At 36.7% G+C, this 22,000-nt stretch overlaps 4 protein-coding genes across 4 annotated transcripts; 1 reads left to right on the top strand and 3 right to left on the bottom strand.

Annotated features, from left to right (window-relative positions):
- Positions 1–238: 238 nt before the first annotated feature.
- On the bottom strand, positions 239–6,071 carry LOC114530611 (ubiquitin-conjugating enzyme E2 H). The gene is made up of 7 exons (XM_028552200.1): positions 5,933–6,071; positions 5,717–5,793; positions 3,753–3,827; positions 3,492–3,531; positions 3,230–3,282; positions 3,003–3,131; positions 239–2,075 (listed from the first exon to the last, which is right to left on the bottom strand). Exons 1-7 carry the CDS (start codon positions 5,983–5,985, stop codon positions 1,954–1,956), a joined length of 549 nt encoding a protein of 182 aa, XP_028408001.1. The 5' UTR covers positions 5,986–6,071; the 3' UTR covers positions 239–1,953.
- Positions 6,072–7,165: 1,094 nt separating this feature from the next.
- Positions 7,166–12,381, bottom strand: LOC114530629 (transketolase-like). Its single transcript, XM_028552221.1, has 12 exons — positions 12,175–12,381; positions 12,017–12,087; positions 11,190–11,236; positions 10,915–11,028; positions 10,711–10,808; positions 10,131–10,322; positions 9,830–9,957; positions 9,460–9,653; positions 8,652–8,973; positions 8,257–8,471; positions 7,753–7,969; positions 7,166–7,594 (listed from the first exon to the last, which is right to left on the bottom strand). Exons 1-12 carry the CDS (start codon positions 12,279–12,281, stop codon positions 7,428–7,430), a joined length of 1,872 nt encoding a protein of 623 aa, XP_028408022.1. The 5' UTR covers positions 12,282–12,381; the 3' UTR covers positions 7,166–7,427.
- Positions 12,382–13,833: 1,452 nt separating this feature from the next.
- On the bottom strand, positions 13,834–18,776 carry LOC114530612 (monocarboxylate transporter 12-like). The gene is made up of 4 exons (XM_028552203.1): positions 18,402–18,776; positions 16,117–16,712; positions 15,541–15,913; positions 13,834–15,229 (listed from the first exon to the last, which is right to left on the bottom strand). Exons 1-4 carry the CDS (start codon positions 18,547–18,549, stop codon positions 14,322–14,324), a joined length of 2,025 nt encoding a protein of 674 aa, XP_028408004.1. The 5' UTR covers positions 18,550–18,776; the 3' UTR covers positions 13,834–14,321.
- Positions 18,777–21,036: 2,260 nt separating this feature from the next.
- On the top strand, positions 21,037–21,960 carry LOC114530515 (protein ATP6V1FNB-like). The gene has a single exon (XM_028552074.1). It carries the CDS (start codon positions 21,350–21,352, stop codon positions 21,893–21,895), a length of 546 nt encoding a protein of 181 aa, XP_028407875.1. The 5' UTR covers positions 21,037–21,349; the 3' UTR covers positions 21,896–21,960.
- Positions 21,961–22,000: the final 40 nt, after the last annotated feature.

Below are 22,000 nucleotides of genomic sequence, written 5' to 3'. Positions count from 1 at the left end.
CTCTCCTGACGAAGGCCCTCAGGTCGAAACGTCGAGAAGTGTTTTGTCTATTTAGGCAGTTGTTATGCCACATTTGATGCTTGTTGTTTGAAGACGCTGCTACGCTGCTGCTTGGTTATATTGGAACTTTTGTTTCAAACTTTTAAGTGCGTGTATATACGTACGTGCAAAAACGGGACAGTGGAAAGGAGTCCTTACCACCGATTTCGCGTGCGTCAAAGCTCAGATTACATTCGAATCAATGAAGAATAATTTTTATTTGAGTATAATACAAGATTTCTCTAATATAGCAGAACACTTCTCGTTTTGAACACAATTATAACCATTAATACACATATACCATACCTATGTACAAGATTTAAGCCACTAAACGTGTGCACGCTAAATGTTCTCAGCTCATTCCTGATGATATTAGAGGAATAACAATCTCTAAGGTTGTATAACAACATTTAGCCTTGGTTTACACAGACTTCACCTCAAAGCATTTATGGAGACGAGATGTTAGGGCAGACTTGTGCAGCCACGCTAAAGCCAGCCATGCAGCCTCGAACTTGTGTGTTACGAAACAACAGAGCGTGTCATCACTGCGTATAACATGCTCTTACAAATAAAGTTTCACCAATTGACATGCGCACATTCGAAATTGTTGGTCATCTGTGAAGAATTTTACCAAGCTGGCCAAACAACGAGGCCTATATAGGCGTCGCTGACATGAGAAATGCAAATTGCACGGAATAGCACTTTTATGGCATAAGATAAAACGGTAAAACGAGACGGTGAAACTTTCGCTTGGTAGTTTTCATTCTTTTTTACCAAAACTGAAGGCTAAACTTGTCCCCATAAATGCTTGCTTATAATGTATCTACACTACAACGAGAAACCGCCAATTTCAACATCCTAAAGTTTTAATACTATACTTTTAATATTTAAGCAGCCTTACCTATCTGCATTTAAATAATATCAATTATTGAGAATATTTATATATATGTATATATATACGACTTTGCTACGTGCAATGGATACTGGGAGAAAATACACAATACATGTATATAAATCTGTAATATACATGCACTGTGTGCAATCATGGGAAATGGACGCTGGAAGCACCAGATAGGAAATTTCCTTTGAAGATCAGATCTCGCTGTCCAATAAAGCTGACTCGTGACTCAAACATTCCATTGAAATAATTGAAATCATCGTTCTTGAAAAATGCTAAGTTTCCTTTCCGGTGTTTTTTAGTATCCATGGAATCAAGACATCGTGGTTAAGGTCGGAAATATGAAATGCAATGTACAAAAGGGTTATATATGGCCTAATATTTACAATAAGACTGGCAGCAAACGAACCGCTTTGTCCCCAAATTTTCTAGTATATATTAATGAAACTCTCTTATATAATATAAACTCTTTTAAAGCCTATATCTATACCATTTGATTCTGATAAAAAAGCATAGACTAACAAAAGAATCAAAATTATCCTTAGCATTTATTTTTCTAGACAAATCTATACCCATGTAAGCTCGGTTGACTTTTCATTGTTAACATTTTTTTGAGTTTGTAATCTACACCTTTGCAAAACATATTCATGCAGACCGCGAAAAAGTCCTGATTTACATACGATGCGCAAAACATAAAATAAAATTTGTTTACAAAATTGACGTGAAATATTTTTAAATTTTTCTTCTATCTGACGAACACCTAAGGAGACCTTTCTTGGAAGTAGTTTTCTATAAATATTTTTCATAAGAAATATGCCAGAAACCTCATTGTGATTTTTATGTTCTTTGCAATCAAGCGCGATTGTTTGCCTATTTATTCTGAAACTAAAACGTTTATCGTGTTTGTGGCGGCCTCATGCACCTTATGATCAGAGACAACACGGCTCGTTTGCTTGCAAGCATATATGAAAGTTTCTGTACAATTTATTATTTATATAAAATGCTCTGTTTCTGTGCTATAATTCCATATCTTGCGCCTCGTCCTCTGAGAAATCAGAGATAGAGCTTTCCTCGCTTGATGAGCTCATCTCATCCTGTTCTTTTAACGCTTCCTCCGTCGCATACTTCTTGATGTAATCTTAACAGTTGAATAAGAATGTTATAACATGCAAAAAATGTAAATCTCCTATCTAAACACTCGCTAATATGCGATGTGAGTGTTTTCAAATAATTTCAATTGCCACTTATAAAGTATAAAATATTTTCACTTCTGTTCCTTACTACGGTGTATCAAACTCAGAAGCTTTTTGGGTAATGTGTAAAGGGAATTATTGCTGGGATTGAAAATAAACGAATTATTCTGTTTGACAAATTATTATGGTTTTATTTTGCTTATTAAGTGTTCAACACAAAGAGTGGGTTCCGTTCACAATTTGCAGGATGAAATATCCCCTTTTTAAGCCTTGTCTTCATAGCCTTCGCTATCGTGACAAGTGGCGGATGTAAAATAGTCGCTCATCTTAATGCTTATCCAGCCCACTGATCCAGCCTAGTGAACTGATCCAGTCTCGTTCCCAGAGTATCCGCTCATTACGCTCCAGTAAGCGAAGAGCGAATGCCCTAGGAACGAGGTTGAATGGTTATCTTGTCTTTTGCACCGCAAACCAAAGTTCATTAATCGTAGTAGAGTTAGGCCAGTTTACACGGACGATTTTTTTGCGAATTTGGGAGCGATTTTTTTCTTTTGATATATGTGATCGAGTGGATAAGTTACGGATTTGCAAATAAAGGCAATCATAACGGAGCATTCATAACTCTTCACACTCACTTGTATAGATCAGAAGAAGAAAATTACGAAAACACAAAACTATAGAGATAGCTTGTATGATGTCTACACTCTTTTACACCCTCCACCTGTCTTGATAAAGACAATTAGCACCAAGCAAATATTGAACAAGGTCTCACTCTTTGGTGCTTGATCATTGTACCATCTTTCTTCCTTCATTTTAATATATTTCTTCCCCTTGTTTGTTCACTCACCAAACCACACAATATTCTACTGTACCTTTTATTCGGTCTTTATATTGTTCTGGTTTATGAAGATATAGAGCAGCAGCATCACCATTTAATGGATCCACTGGGTTAGGATAGGCCAACAATTGAGGAAGAAATGATTCAAAGATATTTGATAGATCTACAATAGAAAAGATGTCTTAAACACAAGCAAAATCACATTCTAACCAACAAAGATTTTAAGCTGTTTTCTTTAGTCACAAAACTGTATCAACTTACCATATAGAGCTGTCCAGGCCTGGTTTATGACATCAAGACATACTGTCCCTGAACTGAAAGAAACACAGAGTATTATAATTGAGTAATATTGTTATAAAAAGACTGCCTGTCCCAAATTCTATGCCATCTGTAAAATTGAGGAAGCATTGGAAATGAAATATACAAATATATATACATTAACATATATTTCTTACATTTATTGAAATCAAAATTCTGTTGATGAAGTCAAAAACTATTTTAAATGAGATATAATTAAACTTACGCTTCATCGATGTTTGGATGATAAATCTTGTTCAAAAAACCTAAACAAGGCAAAATAATAACATTAAAGTTATCATCATTTTGAAACCAAGTCTGTTTTAAACATTTTTTCATACAAGTATTGCTCTTATTCGGCTATTGTTGCAATATGGTGGTTATGGTCATAAAACATAACACCAATGATGCTCAAAATTAAAACAGTTACTTTTCAAAGGCATAATCTAGTTCTAATAAAAAAGTAAAAAGTGTCACATGCACTCACCTATTGATGGTGACTTGAAAGGGTATTTATCTGGCAGATCAACACGAACTTTCCATACACCACCCTCGTACAATGCTTAAAAATTTAATTTCATATTATATTAAAACAATTTGAATTGTTTGAGGGTTACCCCAAGAGGATCAATACCCTTTAAAGTAGTATAATAATCAAAGGATTCTATGGAAAAATAAGGTATTATTATGGGTAATTCATATTGACAAACTTTGCTAAATGTTTGCATGCATTTACAAGAACATGACTTTTGCAGTTATATATCCCATGAAGATTAAGGCATTCAATTTGTCGAAATATGCACACTAGTTACAGTGGATTTCTGTTTTAGGTAATAGCAAACAATTTCAATCAACAGTAGAAGTATGTACTTTCAGCTATATCTGTATAAGTGCTTTAAGTCTTCTGTCAATGTGTTAGTTTGAACTAGGAGTGGGTAGGCAGGAGAAAATGCAAAGATTAGTGTATAAACGTACTAGTATGCACATGACAGGACACAATTTTATTGCTTTTGGTTAATAACTGTGATTGATTTAGTTATGATTTTTGGCACTTCACTCGATTCAGGTAAATTCTAGAGGTTTAAAGGGTCTTAATTTCAAGTGGAATTATACAAACTTCAAATTCAAGCCAGGAACAGTTGATGGAAAAATGAGTCAACTTTAGGTCCTCCAGCAGGAATCGAACCTATGCTTTTGCGATGCCAGTGCAATGCTCTTGCCATTGAGGCATCGCAAAAGCGTAGATTCGATTCCTGCCGGAGGACCTATAGTTGACTCATTTTTCATCAACTGTTCCTGGCTTGAATTTGAAGTGTATATAATTCCACTTAAGACCCTTTAAACCTCTGTGATTGATTTAGATATATCTCACACAAAACATACAACTGACACCCTAATATTATTTCTATGTTCACCTTAAATATATCTTCCCAAATCCACAGTGTGATTATTTTGTTGTATACAAGAAAACTTTCTATGTTTTAGCCTAAGGGCCCCCAGAGAGTTAGTTTACAAGAACATTGGGAAGTTATAATTAAAGCAGATGTTAAATTTCTTTTGTGAAAAGATTGTTGCTTTTAGTCTGACTGTTCTATTGATAAATAATTCTATTCTTTTGTTAGTTCAGAATACCTTTTGTTAATTATGTTATTTACAAGACTAGGGCAGCTTGGATTCTCTTAATTTTGTTGAGATTAGGGTATGATGAACATATATATGACAAATACCTGCACCCAAATGTTGTTGTGATTTAATGTATTTTTTTACTCTCAATGAATAGAACAGATAGGTTAGTAAATGCATATATGTATTTATGTAACACAATATGTAAATATTAATAATATATTTTAATATTGACTCTTTGGTGCCCTTTCCCAGTTTCAGCACTATAAACAAGGGAAATTATGCATATCCACGCATTATGTCGATACAAAATTGAGAAGCAGGTTTACAGGCATATCATTGCATCGCAACAAGCATAAAATATGCAAGATATGTGGGTCAGTCTAGTTCATAAACTTCATCTATGAATGCACTGTTAATTTGTATGAGGAAATCGTGAATTATCATAGAGCTATAAGAAGTGAAAATAAAACCTTTTCCTCCCCGATTCTTTGCTTTAAGAACAAATAGTTATATATATACATATATATAGTATGGTCTGAAACTCTGAAAGCCACTAGATTGTTTACAAATGGAATGGCTGAATATATTATTTAATATTTAAATCAAGCATTTAAAAATGATTTATATCTTCGTAAGATGGGGAAAAATAAAGTAAATCCTCGAACCAAACAGAGACAGTTAAATAACTAAATTTTTTGCTTAACCAAATGCACAAAGCGATTGGCGAAGAAATATTAGTAGGAACACAACTAGAAAATGCTCGAAACTTTATATGTGTTGACGAAATATTATTTAGAGTATGCATTAACAATACAATTTCCTTACTGCCTGTTGGCCCAAAAAACTTCACAACAAATTCATTTAATCCACCAAGAATAGTCACTTCGTGCTTGCTTTCAATGCTGTAAAACAGGTTAAGAAAAAAAAGGAGGCAACGTACATAGAGATGCATTTCAAAAACACAACAGTGGCAACTTTTAATACATGAAAAAATCTGTCGGATTCGAGTAGGTTTTAGGCGTATTAAAACAATTAGGATACAGTTTTATAACATCCGTGTCCATTCGTCTTTTCCCAGGGGACGGAGAAGACATTTTATCTTAAAAAAATGTTAAAAACCAGAAAGTACAGTTATTATTATGCCAGCTTCTTTCAATGTTGATGTTTCGAGCTTTGCTATGAAATGATTTTATTATTTTTGTTGACGTACTGTTTTGTCACGTGACGAGTTAAGACACGCCTTCTTATAACCATATTTGGAGCCTTTTGGGGGATAATTAGGGTGAACGACCACAAAGGAAGGATAACTAAGCCGCAAAAATGGTTGGAGGGGTTGCAATGGATATATGTGGATGTTTGGTCTCAGTGAAGTTTGAAAATAGTGCGAGTGTTATAAGAGTAAAGAATTAGAAACGTTATTTAAAAGAAGCTCTTCGCAATGCTGAACATAGATTTTAGAAGAAAAGCTCGCTGTTTTAGGCAAATTAACTCGATCTTGAAAGACAATGCGTTCCATTCATGGATGCAAATTAAAACTGATGACATCATGAAGTGGCCAAGCACGTGACGATGAAGCTTAGTCATTAGTCAACGATTAATCGTAGTCGCCTGATCGGTTTGGAAGTACAACACTGTTGTGGTGAGAGTCCCCCCTCAGGCATAGCTGGCCGTGCCTTTGTTGATTGCCTGGGACAGCAAGACGGGGAGCCCCAGCTCACTAATTTGTCCTGGGGTCCGTTATTGGTCCCGTGACAACAACACTACCTTAAGCATAATCAAGCCTGATTTTCCTATTATGTCCTGAACAAGCTATTTTAACCGATGAGATCTGAATGTAGATGTCTTCATTTCCTGTATTGAAGTAGTTCACTTTATTGAAGTCGTCATTGTTGACTGCGCTGCATGCACGTAGGAATGTTCTATTACATCAGCAAACTTGACGTGTTCAGTGTTCACGACAATAAATCGTAAATGGAAACCACGCCTGAAGATGGAGTAATACGCGCAACAAAATTGCCGCAATTTGCAACACAATCTGATTTCAACGCATGTTAAGTAGAAATGTCAACACATGTCGCCTTGTGATTGTTTATATGTATATAAACATTTTCAATTAACATGCGTTGAAATCAGATTTTGTTGCAATTAAGTTGTAGCAATTTTGTTGCCGTATTACTCCACCTTAAACTCAGTAATTGCGATGAGCAAGAAAAAAAACGTAGAACAATAAGTACCTTCGGGAAGGTTTCATCTACTTCACAAAATAAGTCAACATTGAACATTGTATATTTATTGAATAATATTATTAACTATGAAAAAATTACTCATACCTACGGAATGATTTAGACGAACAATCATATAACGTAAAATTAACAGCATATTATAGATATAAATTCCTACAATTATTTAAAGAAAAAATGTATTAGTTACGTTAAATTTTATGCCAAATCACATTTAAACGAAAAATTAAATGTAAGAACGAGACAATTTTAGGCCTATATGGCAACAGAAGGCAATTCCTTGCTTAGAAATGTTCTTAAACAATTTTCTTGGCCAGTGCGACGATATGCTTGCTGCTTATCCCGAACATGTCCAAAAGAGCGGCGGAAGGACCAGAGCGAGGAAGACCGTTCACAGCTAGCTTGTGGACTGAAATTGAAGTTTCTGCTGAGACAGCAGAACAAACTGCATCACCAATACCACCTGGAAGAAAAGTAGGATTGAAACTGTGAGTTTTTGGGTGTATGCCGCTGGCGACGACACAAAAGGTATTATATACACAAAGTTCGTGGCGAGGTAGTCCCCTCTCCCAGTATATAGTTTATGTTATTACTCTATTCTAAAAGCTCAAAATACTTTACCTTCAGGATAATGGTCTTCAACAGTGATGATTTTTCCCCCAGCAGCCTTTGCGTTCGCAATGATGGCTTCCTGATCGAGAGGCTTGATTGTGAATGGATCGATGACGCGAGCATTGATACCGGCGCTAGCCAGCTCATTTGCGGCTTCCATTGCATGAACCAGAGTGATACCAGCTCCGATGATCAGAAGCTTGTCACTGTCACTCTTCTTTACAACCTTGAGTAATATAGGGGGGGATTATTTATAAAGTATTCATTTCATGATTTTTGATTAAGAAAAGCATATATATGTCTAGTGGGGTATGTAATATGCAACTAAATATTAACGTATAACATGGTATGGTTTCTAATAGCATGATGTACTTTACCATAGTGTGGTATAGTATGGTATTGTATTTGTATGGCATGGCATGGTATGGCATGGAATGGTATGGTATGGCATGGCATGGCATGGCATGGCATAGAAATATTATAGGTTTGAAAAAGAATGCAATTGTAGATTACCTTAGCCTTTCCAATTTCAAAAACTTCGTCGTTATTATAAATAACAGGAGTAGCAGGACGGCTTGATCTGATGAAACAAATGCCTTCAGTGTTAGCGGAGAGTTCTACGGCCCGCTCCATGGAAACTGCATCAGAAGGATAGAAAACATAGGCACCATGGACTGCACGGAACATCGCGATGTCTTCCAGGGCCATTTGGGAAGGACCATCTTCTCCTGAAAACATAAAACATTCGTGTATGGTAATGTATTTATTTTTATAAGCATGTTTTTTCTAACTGTCAGTGACACCCAGTAATTTCAAGGTCCTCTTTATTCACTAAAATTGATCAAAATACTGCCCGTGGAAAAATGTGAAATTGTGTAATAAATAATAGGAAAATTTCAAACACTAACCGATGGAAACACCAACATGAGAGCCACAGAACTTAACATTCGCTTGGGAAATGGCCGCCATGCGAATCTGATCAAAACCACGGCTCAAGAAACATGCAAAAGTGCTTGCAAACGGAATGGTGCGATGACGTGTGCCACACCCAACTGCAACACCGATCAAATTTTGTTCGGCGATGAAGCACTCAATGTAATTGTCATTGCTGACTTTCTTCAATTTAAGGGAGTGAGTGGAGTTCTTAGTGTCACCATCCAAAGCGACCACTCTGGGACAGTTTTTGTATAGTTTCACCAATGCACTGCCATACGTTTCACGAGTTGCGATCTAAAAAAACAACTTGGTTTTATATCATGCACTATAACGATTTGAACGATGATGTATTCTATTGTGACTATAGCTGTGAGCCACACTCCTATTAAGGTGGCTTGATAGAAATAAATTATGGAATGTATATCTTTTCCTTCTAAAACGCTTGACAGCGTAGCGTAGTTTTTTCCTTCATTCTGGTTCCTTGCAGTCATTCATTCATTCTGGTTCCTTGTTAATTGAATTTATGGAAAGTTCGACACTTCTAGCGTTTGTTTGTCTGAAAAAATTCCGTTCGCTGAAAAATGCATATTTTTTGTAAAAATGGACTAAAGTTCGGAACTTACTGACACAGACTCTTCCCATTAGTAAACTATCGTGACTAATGATTTTCAGTCCTCAAGAGCTAGCGCTAGAGCTTTGTCCTAACAGTGAGGAATGTTGCCTAATAGCAAAGAATGTTGTTACTCCAAAACCGCTAGAAAATACAAATAATAATGTTACCTTTTGCCCTAATGTATAGTTAGGTGGTTCACTCAATTTTGCATCAAGGGTAAGAGCTGGTGCATCATCAATGACCGGCTGTGGGCCAAGGCCATGAGGTCCCTTGTTCTGAATGCGTGATTGAATTTCTTCAATGGCTTTTGCTGCCTTGTCACCTAAAGCCTTGCCATGCCAGTTTTCCTCATCTTCAATACCTAAAGCGAGCAGAGTAATATCCGATGTCTTGATTACAATTTGACAAAGTTACACTGGCAAAAAATCAACTAGTTACAACTTTTTTGCAAATAAAGACCAGAAGTCATTCGATTTATGCCCTGTTCCCTTGGTTTTTGGATGTGAAATTATTAAAGTAACTACACAAGAAACTTACCAGTAATTCCCTTTCCTTTGAAGGTCTTGGCAACAATACAGGTTGGCTTTCCTTTAGCTTGACTGGCATCATAGAATGCTCGACACAATGCTGAAACATCATGACCATCTAACACTATAGCATTCCAACTAAAATGAAAATATAAAATGAATAAAAAAAATTTCAAGTTTAAAAAAGATTTAATATTGTCTTTCAAGTCAGTCATAGCTATAATTTCACAAGAGTAACATATTGCAAAGTACATTGAAAAAATTAAGACACTAGTGGACAATATATATCTTATACATGTTATACACTTTACCCAAAAGCCTCCATTCTGGCTTTGTAAACATCAACATTATGTTGCAAGCTGGTTGGCTCACTTTGACCCAAGCGATTCACATCAATAATTGCAACAAGATTATCAAGCTTGTAATAACTAGCAAATGCTGCTGCTTCCCAGACGCTGCCTTCCATCGACTCTCCATCCCCCATAATGCAATACACACGGTAGCTATAACAGCCAAAATTATAATTGATTAATTAACAGGTCGTTAAGAAGTTAAACAGTGCTTATAGATTAGTTCCCTTTAATCTAAGTCAAATTAAATTCCACCAAAAATATTCTCCATTCTGAACTGCTAATTTTCGCTGTTGTTGAACTGCCATGTATAATCTTAGCTGACAATTTTTTAAACTAAGCCTAATCAGTATTTTATCCTGACATCTAACATCAAGAGAACAAGGGTATAATTAATAGAGACATAGCTCCAGTTACTGGGTTACTCAACTAAAAGCTAGTTTACTGGGTGTTTCAGTCTTAGTAAGAGATAAATTAGGGATTATAGGATAATTGTATAATTATGTCATATTCCTCCACCCCAAGAAAAAAAGTTGCCTACCTCGCTTTATCAAAATACTTTCCAACATATGCCATTCCTGCTGCACAACTAAGACCTTGGCCAAGTGAGCCGGTGGCAACATCAACGAAACTCAATCTCTAAATACCAATTAGAATAGAATTAAAATGTATCCGTAATAAAAAAGCACCATATTTAAAAACTACAGAAATAATTCAATTTCAAATAAAAGAGTAAATTGCTTACAGGCGTAGGATGGCCTTCCAGGTCGCAATCAATTTTCCTCAACTTCAACAAGTCACTTGCTGGAAAGAGTCCAGCCTCAGCCCAAGCAGCATAGAGAATGGGGGCAGAATGACCCTGAAAATATATCATTCCTATCATATAATTTACAGTTAATATATTACATATACTATGTTATATTCAAATCCATAGCAAATTTCTTTAATTTTAATTTTTTTCCGATAATATTTTGTTCTGCACTTAGAACAAATTTGTAGATGAATAATTGATTTGAATACCTTTGACAAAACAAATCTGTCACTTGAAGCATCTCTAGGATCAGTCACTAAAAACCAAAATTATCCTGTAGTTTCCAAAGTTTGAAATATCTCCATTGAACACATTTGCAAGATGTGAATAGTACTTTGACATTATATTTAAAGTAGAACATATGGGTAGATTACCAGCAAAAGGGTTCAGATGATTAATTAAGAGCATATGTACTGACAATTTTGTCCATTATTTTACAATTAAGTGATATTCAAATATGATAAATAGGCAAATATTACTGTCATTTTACAAAGTAAAAAACACATATATGAAGACGGTTCCAAACGTTTGGAAATTTGTAGATTTGGTCATTAATTACAATATGTTTTTGCTATTTGTGGTTTCAGATTGCTTCCTTCCTGCCTACATCAAAATTTAGTTAATAGCTGGAATAATCAATTTATATATATTTCAATATAATGTTTTTTTTCAATGATGTGTCTTAACAATCAACAACACTAACAAATAGAACAATAAAAACTCCAGCAGACGTGATCTTTTATTCTATACCTAAGTTATATAACTCAAATGGGGGTGTGTCTATACTCATATTTTATTGCAATCGAAAACTTGATGCAAAATACAAAACAAGGATTTCCAAAATCTACAGCAAATGTGTCATCATTCTTCCAAAAAAGGCAATGCTTTTCAGTTTACACTTCTGATAAGTATGCAGCAAAAAATTATAACTTACTGGCGGGTATTAAATGGGACATATTTAATATTAAAAGTATGTTAAATTTAGAACTTCTTCTGATAGTTTTTACAGCGATCAGAGTTCATGTCGCTTAATTACCTTTATAGCGCATTGTGTGGAAAAACAAGACAGACATAACCTCAGCCATAGAAGCACATGATGTTGGATGCCTGAAAAGCACAGAAATGTAATATATGATTGTTGAAAACAAAAGTTACATAACATAAATATTGGTCACAATTGCAACAACAGCATACCCAGATTTCGATGCATTTGTGGATTCGATGCTATGAATTCGCAGCTTATTTGCGATGTCGTTCAGTAATTGCAGTTTATTTTGGTCAGGTCGATGGTATCCAGACATTTTTGAGGCGATTAACTGCTTTTGAGCTTTTCGGAGTACTTGAGGTGAAAACAGCAACGTGGAAAAGACTAAAGAGCTCAGCCTGAGGTGTTCTTGATCTTTTTATGCATACCACTGAGCTACATATTTTAACTGCATGCACCTAAAAGTGCCTTCCACTTGGGCCCTGAAAATTCATTTGATTTTTAAATTTTCCGAATGGTCATGCGTACTTCGCACCAGTCCAACCAGTCATGCATTTTCATAAAAAGATATTTCAAATTTTCAATAATAATGATTTCATGTGATTTCAAATAAAAGTTAACGCGGGCGTCATTCCTGGGGATGGGGACGCGTTCCCCAGATTTTGGAGTGTGGCGGACGAATATCTATTATCTAATTATCCCATGTCACCTATATTATAGCACCCTGAATTATCCCCAATATTTTTAGAATAATTTCATTTTGCAATTTGAAAAAAAATCTAATCATTATAACACTTGACATGCACTCTGCATTTTCTACCTCACGCTTAACTGGACAACCTTGACGTCGTGACGAGGACTTACAGTGCTAATCACATCTCTGGAATCATTGAATCTCGAATGTATGAGCCCTGAATTCTGGTACGGTAGAGGTCTTTTACTATATAATTTTGACTGACAAAGGGTTGGCGGGTTGGCGGGGTTATAGTTTCTCCCTCTCCAGCTTAGCAGCCTTAGCTCCGAGACGTCACTGAAAAAACATTCGAAGCATTAGCAGACACCATCAAAGTACATCACATGTTTGAATAAAATAAATAAGTGATTTAAATATATTAAATATTGAATAAATATACTAGTATCTGCATGTAATAATCTGTTTATTATATCTGTTTATCTATAATCATGTCAGACTCGTTACTATAATGGGTATTTCAATTTTGAATTACATAGATGTTGCAAAGCATCATTATACTGTACTTTGACCACGAGACAATAATCCTATACTAAATCTGAATAAACTGCAATCTGTTTCAAAAGTCTTGGGAGGCAACGTTCCCCCTCTCCCCCTAATCAATGTTGCTCAGACCTAACACGTGTGTACATGTGTACATGTTGCTCATTACATCAGCGACACTGAAGCCCCGTTTACACTACGCGCGATAGTGGTACGGTACGGATAAAACTGGCACCCGTACCATCTTTATCCGTACTCGGACTACTAGAATCCCGTTTACACTACACTCAATTTATTGGCACGGCACGGATAAAATGGGTACGCGTACCCAATTTTATTAGTGTTCAGGCTATCAATACACTCGGTCCGGGCACGAATAAAAAGGGCACCCATTTTAGCCGTGCCGTGCCGATGGATAAATCGAGTGTAGTGTAAACGGGGCTTACCATCCTCGTCCCCAGGAGGATGAAGCCGTACCAAATATCGCGCGTAGTGTAAACGGGGCTTGAATTGAGGAGGAGAAGGGGGCTTGAGCACCTGGGACCAGTTGTATAAAAGACTAGTTAACTTTTAACTGTAGTTAAGGAGAGAATTGGCCAATCAGAGTCGCGTGTGTTTCTGAGTTAACTAGGATTTAACTATGCAAAATGAAGATAAAGAATTTTATACAACTGGCCCCTGGTAGTTCCGTTTTAAATAATGTTTATAGGTATTTTCTACCAACCATACTTTTGAACCTGACTGTGCGCTCTACGAACTTATAACAATAGATTAAAATTAATTTTTCAACAAAATATATTATTGCTCATTTGAATCTGTATCAAATATCCTCTGTATCTAGGAAATCAGAGGCCAAGATTTCACCTGTTGCTAAAAAACTTTCCTGCGAAAAAGTTTTAACCACAAGTGGTTTTATCTGATTGCAATTCTGAGGGCAATGCAGACAAAACTAAATTCAAAAAAGTTTTTGCTTAGGTTTCTACCCTTGAGTTCTGTTTGGAGTTCTGTTTAGGATTTGTGACATTCAGTGTTCGCCGACCCAAAACAGATTATGCTATTACGGTTCTGAAGCATCATTTTCCTTTTTTTCGTTTCCATTTTTCTGTTTCTTTCTTGTATCGATCACTCGTACACTCTATTGACGTTTTTTGGCATCCCGGTGACATGTTCAATATTCCGCTCCATATTGATAGTAACGTTTGTATTATCGTTAAAATCCTTGTTATAGTCTATATCCATTAAGCTATCCAACGATTCATTTTGAGACTCTATACGTATGCTTACATCGCATCTAGAAGTCACAGACTGATCATCGCTGTCCACATAGTTTGCCAGTGCAGCAGCTGAGAAATATCCGGCATCATCGGTGCTTGACCCTGACAATCTTTGCTTGGAAACATAGTCCGTATTCTCTACCGAACTCGCATCTGAGGAGTGTCCATCCAGGCATGTAACGGCATTATTATCCTTGGGCACCAATAGTTTAACATCCTTGTTATCGACTTGCAGTAAATTTGCCTGAGTTTGAACAGCCTGACAATCTTCCTCCATTTTTGTTATTCCGGTATTTTCTGTTTCCATCAGTCCTGAGATCTGAGTGTTTATGTCGGTATATTCAGGCTCATTGCTTTCTCCAGCAATCCGGGAAGCCTTATTCTCCAAGAAGTCCTGGAAGCAAATCTTGCCGTCCTTTCTATTTCTCGCGCCCAGACGTCGGCTTGGTGAATAAACGGCCAAATTATTTGATTGGTAACGATTTTCTCCATATACTTCAATCGCCAGGTCAAGAAAGCTACATGCTCTTGAACTGATAAGCCGATTTGAAGACGTACAAGGCACAATATTAATGTCTCTGGTACTTTCTTCCGTTGGAGATACGACTATTTTTTCCGGTAATGTCAAGACTGGGCTACTAAGCTTCGGTTGCAGAAGACAACGCACCAATGTAATCAGGCAAGTGGCAAAAAAAAGAACTGCTCCACAAATGAAAAATGCAGCCTGATAGCTTCCTGTCTTAGTATAAATCAAACCTGGAAAAAAAGGATAGTACACGTTCGTTAGAATTCTCCGCCTGATGGCATATTAATTACTTTCAGTACCTTAATATTAGATTTAGTTTTGCAGCAACTGATTATTTCTGTCGTAAGAGTTTAATTTTTTTAATAATTTGCTTGAATGGTCTTACTGGTCTAACTCTGGTTTAACTTATTCCTATAAGCTAGTACGCATGAGTAAGTTAGATTAGCTACTTTTGTGACCTAATGATTTATCTATGTTTATGTATATCAATATCTGTATGGAAGGGAAAATCAAAGCTCGCCAGCTGCTAGTCAAACTTTACCTGCAAGAGGGGCGCCCAACAGGTACGGGATAGCCATGATTTGAAATAATTGTCCCATTGCTTTCATCGCCTGATTTTTATCCAGAAACACGTCATCAACGACAATTGCCATCAACAACGAAAATGCACCATCACATGCACCAAACACCAAACAGAACACAACCAAACTGGCATAATTCGTGGCGAGCGTGCAGAGTGTGGTAGCTAGGCACCCCACCAGAAATGTGACTTGACACAAAGTTATTCGCCTGATTCCTCGGAAACCCGAAACTCTTCCGACGATAATCCGACCAATGAGTGAGCCAGTAGAGATGAAAAGAGGTAATCTATCTCCTTTTGATCTACCTACGCCTTGATGAATCGCATAGTTCACCTATAAAACAAATAAACAGTTATAAAAACATGTCATCGATTTTTATGTCGGTACTCTCATACCATTAAGCATGATAGCAGTAAGCTATTCCAGCCCGAAAAGTAAAGTTTACCAACGTGAAACTCCAACAATGATCAATGTATTAACCGGGCCGAGCACAAACGCAAACAAAAACAAATACATCCGTCGATAAAGATACTTACAATATGACAATAAGGAACTAAACTGACGAACGCACAAAGCAAAACGGCGATACTCAATACCACGAACGCGCGATTTCGCCAAGGACTTGGGATTGAGAGCCTATCTTGCTTCAACTTTGTTTTCCATGGCAACCAGTTTTTCCTTTCCTGTTTCCCGCATTTCTCCGATTCTTGTTTCACTGGTACCATCATCATGGAAACGATGATGAAAGCAAGCGTGATGTAACTCACCATTTGCATCGCCCAGCGCCAACCTCGTGACTCGACGATACTGGGTAACACAATCCCATACAATATTCCTCCAGCCCCACTCCCTGCGCTGGCCATGCCGAACGCGACGTCTCTATGTTTTCGGAAGTTTTGTCGAATCACCCAAATGGCAGATATGTAACAAAAGTTCGTGCCCATTCCATGCATAACACCGAAAGTCATGTACAAAACCCATATCGTACTTGCCTTTGACGAGAGGTAGAGTCCCAATAACGCCAACAGTGTCCCTGCACAGCAGACCACCCGCGCTGGCATGTAATCGATCAATTTAATTGTCAATGGACTCGTCAACATCACGAAACCAAAGTTTATTCCGCTGATCCATGCTGTAGAAGCAAGTATATGGTATTTAGTGGCTTAGTGCAATCGCGTGGGTAAGTACAGCAAACAGAATATCAAGAGTGGAATCCGAGAGTCGAACACCAGAAATGAAAGGGGAAAACATACCGAAGAAATGCTGCGCAAGCTATATTCCTATCAATACTGAGCTAATAATTGATATTGACACATTGTATCCACCACACTCTGGTTCACGTAGCTCTCAGAAGTAATTTTCGATCCGGAGACAATTTTAGACACAAAGAGTACTAAAGAATTCTTGTTTGTCGCCAAATCACGTGCAGCGTGGTGCGTGGACCCGCAAAAGCTACTCAATGGGGTTTTGTTTGCAAGCAGTTTTACAAAATGAATTAGTGCTATTTTGCCAATTGTGGTAACTTTGTTGCTGTATAACATCATGTGAATGTCACGCACCGTCAATGTAATTATATAAGAAATACTCGACTGAAATAGTGATCTTCGCTTAGGCTGGATTTAATAACCGGAAAAAAATGCTTTGGATTTTTTCCCACGTAAATTTGGCCCACCTAAAATTTTGCCATATTATTTCAGACCCTGTTTAAGATTTTCTATGAAAAAGTAATGAATGATGAGTTCTTTTCGAGCATCGGAAGACTGTGAGAATCTTTATGTCAAAAGCTCGAAAGATCATGAATAATCCTGTTGAATCAACAATAATTTGCTAAAAATGATTCTGTGATTTTTTAACCGCAAACGAAAATATCGTGACCAGGATGAGTCTGCAAGGCTCTATACCTATTAAATTATGGTGTAAATGAGAGCTGAGTGATATCAATTCAAAGACGCCTATAATTACATGATAAAGGTTTTTTGTATTCATTTTTTTTGTGTTTTAGAAAGGTCTCCCAACCTTTAGGGTTACAATTATGTGCCAAATACCCGTGTCCTCAACTCAAATATTGCATAACGTCCATAACTCTCGCTCGTTATCCATTCGAAAACAGGTTTCAGACCGATCGAAGCCGGCTAAGATAACGGGAGTCTGCCTCGTAATCATTCAAGTTATAGGTAAATGTATATGCAAAAAAAATTGAAGTCGTAAAACCATATCATATTTTGTCGCATTAATCCAAACTGATGTAGTTTTTCCTCATAACACAGATTGACCTTTTAGCTCATGCCAACTCGTGTTTTGGTTTATGTTTCAGTAAACCATGGATTATAACAGGTTAATAAATAGATGGCTTTAAAATTTACCGCATGCAGTTGCGATTTAGTTACAAATCTACTTCTAATAATTAAATAAGCGAGTGTATATATTCAGTTACGGCCTATAAGAAGTGATGAAGAGCTAATCATTTGTCTGAGCGCTGGCATAGCCATAGGAGACCTTGTTATATATATATAGAAACTCCTTGACATGGGGTGTCGAGCTACTCGTTAAATGAAAAAAATTTCAAAATATTTATCAAGCGAGAAAACAATCGGTCGTGCAAGTCAGTTAAAAGTAGTTACTATTACTACTAGGCAGTTAAACTCGGTCGGTCTTCAAATTGGCATAGCTTTGTAGCTTTGGGTTTCGTAGTTCGAAAGATCACAATTCAGTATCACAACAATGCATTGATATTCAAATATTTTATGAATAAATCATCGATGAATAAAACAACAGTCGGCATCCGATGAAACAAGCTGAACGCAATAAGGATAAAACGTACCAGTTTCGCTTTCCTGGCCAGGAAACTCCTCCAACAACGCCACATAGAAAATTCCAAACGAGAAAACGAGTCCAAAAAAGACAGCGTGGAAAAGAAAAGCTGAAACCGCTTGAAGCCAACTCAAAGCGCTGTCGACCTCTAGCTTCATTAAACATTCATAAAAAATACAACAAATACAAATGCTTTGACAAAAAGCTGGCTATATAAGTCCGTACTAAGTATAAGGTTAAGTTTCAGTTCTAAACCGACTTCGGAATTAGTAGACTTTCGGCAAAAGATTTGCCCTGTGTTCGCGTTGCAACTGACTGATGAGTTTGAAATAACGAGTTGCCTGAGAGGATTTTTGCACTGACAGATACCCGTATGACCGCTTTAGAACAGGGTTTTAAACAACAAAACTCACACAGTGGCCAATCTAGTTTGACAAGAATTGAAATATAAACACACGCGCGTACATGATTCCTCAAAGCAAAGGCGAAGGGCGTTTTGGCTCAAATAAACTAGTATAAAACTATAGTATAGTACTGCATCAAGTGTTATATATTATTAGGGTTAATTTTAAAGGTTAAACTCGCAATTTCGTATACAAAGAGAAACTGCCTGAATTATAAAACTATATTTTTAAGCAGTACGCGTACTGAGCGTAGAAATGTGGCGTGTTGGATAGGTGTATGTAGCACAGGCACGGACAATATACTAGGATAAAGAGTGTTTCACTCCGTAAATGTATACTATGGGACTATAAGGAAGGTTAGATAGATTAACATCCGCGAAAGCAGTTCAGCTATTTACGAAAATTGTATACACAGAACTATGTGGATTTCTATAATGAAAATTATCCCAGTTGATCTCCCCAAATTTTAATTCATTGCTTCTATAAACATGTTGGGAACTTTCTGGCGTTCTCTCGGTCTCGGATTACTCAGAACTGACAGAACAGCAAATAAATTCTTAATCTGAGCCTGTTCTACTTATCACATTTCAAGCTGCCCCCAAAAGCCAGCCCAGCTGCCTGCTTGCCAGAATGCAACCTATAGGTTTACTTATCAGGCAAAATGATGGCAGGTATTTTTTTGGACTATTGTTACTCTGTACACTTGTCAGATTATGCCAATATTAAAATATAGCATAAAATATAAATCAAAATACGTTTCAGAGCAAGTAATATCTACCGCATTTTTATATCGTATAAGCTATAACCTTTCATTGAGACTCCGGCGAAAAAATTGTCTATAAAAGTAACAGCATTATCAGTTAAGATGCGGAACGATTTCATAACATTATTTGGTAGGCTGTAATTAATTAACTTGCTTTTATTCAGGCCTTAGTCACGACGACCACCTTGATCATGCAGCGCAAATGTTCGTTCAACATGAATGCACGCAACGATTCACGTCACTTAAAGCAAGTCGCACCGAACTGATGTCGATTAAACTACCATAGCGACATATCTCGTTCTTTGCAAAAAGGATTCGATCGGAGAGGGTTTTTTGTGTTTGCTGGCAGTTATAATCACCAATTAACCATGCGACCACTGTCGAATATTTCTCCACATCTCACCACATGCTGATCCGCTGAAAGTTTGAAACTAATTAAAGGTTGTATTCGACTCAGCCCTTAGGAACTATCCTGTGAACTTTTCCTAACTTCCCTATCCATCCCTTTAGACATTATGTCTTCTGACTTGTCGGACTTTGTGGCAAACCTAAAATTCAGGACGTTTCGATGAATGGCGTATCGTTTCGATGCAAATTAAATTTCTTTGCATCTCGTAAACTGAGTAACCGCCTTTGACGCAATTAAATAAATACGCTACGACACGTAAGGATGCAAGTAAAAAGCAGATGTTGAAGTATAACTAGTACAAAAAATGTTGTTATAGGGCGATCACTGATAATTTATGAAAAAACATGAAAGACCTAAGGAAAGGCTAAGCAGACCTTAACCTGCATGGCAGAGCAGACCTGGACTCAACTAAAGTGTTCGCAAGGTCTATCTATCTTATCTACGACAGCCAAGGATCTTCAATTGGAGAAATGAACTTATTTCCTGTTAACCTTATTCACAGACTTCAATTCATGCATTGACGGAATATATGTATCAAACTAGTCTTATCTAACTAATATTCGCACACACTTCAACTAAGCTAAACTGCATTGAACCCGATCTCTCGACTATCTTTAACCGGCTGATCTCAAATACAAAGCAGGCGAAAATTAGTAATGTACACAAATTTCCCCAACTTTAATAATCAATTTTGTTCATTATTTAAAAGACGGCTTGTGCGTGATAAAGTATTGCGAGTCAGTACAAGACCGGTTTATAACAGGTTCGTTTTGTACTGGAAAACGTTAAGTTCCTATAATTTAGATAATCAATATTGGTAATATATGTTAATTTTTAATGATGCAAAAAATTGCGTCATTTTGAGCTAACTCGGTATAAAACAAAACGTTTGAAAATAGGTTCGCTTTTTCTTCGGAAACATCTATAAATCCTGAACAAAGATGTACAAGTAACGTTGTCTAGGAGAAAGACCTCTAGACTTAGAAAAGACTAGACTGTAAGAGTTTGCATTTAGAAATATTTTATAATTGCTTTGAACTGTGTTTTATAACACATATTGAAATAACTGATGCGTTTCAAAGCAATTATTCGTGCAGACGTTTAAAGTCCGCACACCTACAGTCTTCTTGGTAAGGGGTCATAACTCATAAATCATTATGTACTTTAAGCGCTATAACATGAATTCTTTCTAGTGTCTTGACCTCTGACCACAAATACTCCAACTTCAAACCATGTTGCCATGACAACCTATGATGGTTTTATTTACAATTTTATTTGACCACGTTTCGAAGTGTTTATAAAATACAAGCCTGAACTTTGCGGTTTCTTTGCCTCTTTATTGGCTATCCTTTGCTTTCTTTGTGACCAACCAAGACCTAACCATGGTGCGTGAACTGAATATGGACACGCAAAGGCAAAATTTCTGGAAGGAGAGTATCAGAAAAGAGGCAATGGTGCGACTTGCATGGCAGACTCAATACTCGAAAGAATTTGCTCGTACAGGTGGTTTTAATAAGACAAGGGCGAAAAAAGGCAGCGTAGACGTGAAACCTGTTATGAAAAATCTTCAGGAAAAACTGGAAATCAAGCTAAATGAGTTACCAGACAATGCAATGGACGAAAAAGCCGATACTACGAAGCCAGCAAGTCAACCAAAAACATACACGAAAGAAATGCGACCAGCTTCCAAGCCAACAACAAAGTTACTTTACGAAGGATTCAGTGCAGACGGCGGGGGCAGATATGCTTATTTGGAGAAACGAAAGACCATTATTCCTGAGAATAAATACGAATTTCCAATAACGAGCTCCTTTGAGTATGGTTGGAAGAATAAAGACGCAATGAAGGTGATGAAGCCAGCGCAATACAGCCGTAGTTCGACAATCAAGGAAGAATTTTATAGACCGAACGGCATTTTTACAACCTAATAAACTATTGTGTGAAAAACAAATAAACCATAATTTTACTACAAGTATAAGTAGATGTTTTGAAAGTTTTGTAGAATAAAATATTGAGTTTACAAATGTTCATGT

Source organism: Dendronephthya gigantea, unplaced genomic scaffold (genome assembly GCF_004324835.1).
Source record: "Dendronephthya gigantea isolate DGI-Jeju-01 unplaced genomic scaffold, DenGig_1.0 000064F, whole genome shotgun sequence".
NCBI lineage: Eukaryota > Metazoa > Cnidaria > Anthozoa > Malacalcyonacea > Nephtheidae > Dendronephthya > Dendronephthya gigantea.
The sequence above is the reverse complement of the archived record's forward strand: the minus strand, read 5'-3'. Positions and strand labels throughout refer to the sequence as shown.

Coding starts and splice junctions, on each gene's coding strand:
- LOC114530611 (XM_028552200.1), bottom strand. CDS start 5,985: ATGTCTTCTCCGTCCCCTGGGAAAAGACGAATGGACACGGATGTTATA. Junction 3,828..5,716: donor GTTTTTTGGGCCAACAGGCA/GTAAGGAAATTG, acceptor TAAATTTTTAAG/CATTGTACGAGGGTGGTGTA. Junction 2,076..3,002: donor ATATAAAGACCGAATAAAAG/GTACAGTAGAAT, acceptor TCAACTGTTAAG/ATTACATCAAGAAGTATGCG.
- LOC114530629 (XM_028552221.1), bottom strand. CDS start 12,281: ATGTCTGGATACCATCGACCTGACCAAAATAAACTGCAATTACTGAAC. Junction 12,088..12,174: donor ACAAATGCATCGAAATCTGG/GTATGCTGTTGT, acceptor TGTGCTTTTCAG/GCATCCAACATCATGTGCTT. Junction 7,970..8,256: donor TTGAAATTGGAAAGGCTAAG/GTAATCTACAAT, acceptor ATATTACTCAAG/GTTGTAAAGAAGAGTGACAG.
- LOC114530612 (XM_028552203.1), bottom strand. CDS start 18,549: ATGAAGCTAGAGGTCGACAGCGCTTTGAGTTGGCTTCAAGCGGTTTCA. Junction 16,713..18,401: donor TGGCCAGGAAAGCGAAACTG/GTACGTTTTATC, acceptor TTGCTTCTACAG/CATGGATCAGCGGAATAAAC. Junction 15,230..15,540: donor GTTGGGCGCCCCTCTTGCAG/GTAAAGTTTGAC, acceptor CTTTTTTTCCAG/GTTTGATTTATACTAAGACA.
- LOC114530515 (XM_028552074.1), top strand. CDS start 21,350: ATGGTGCGTGAACTGAATATGGACACGCAAAGGCAAAATTTCTGGAAG.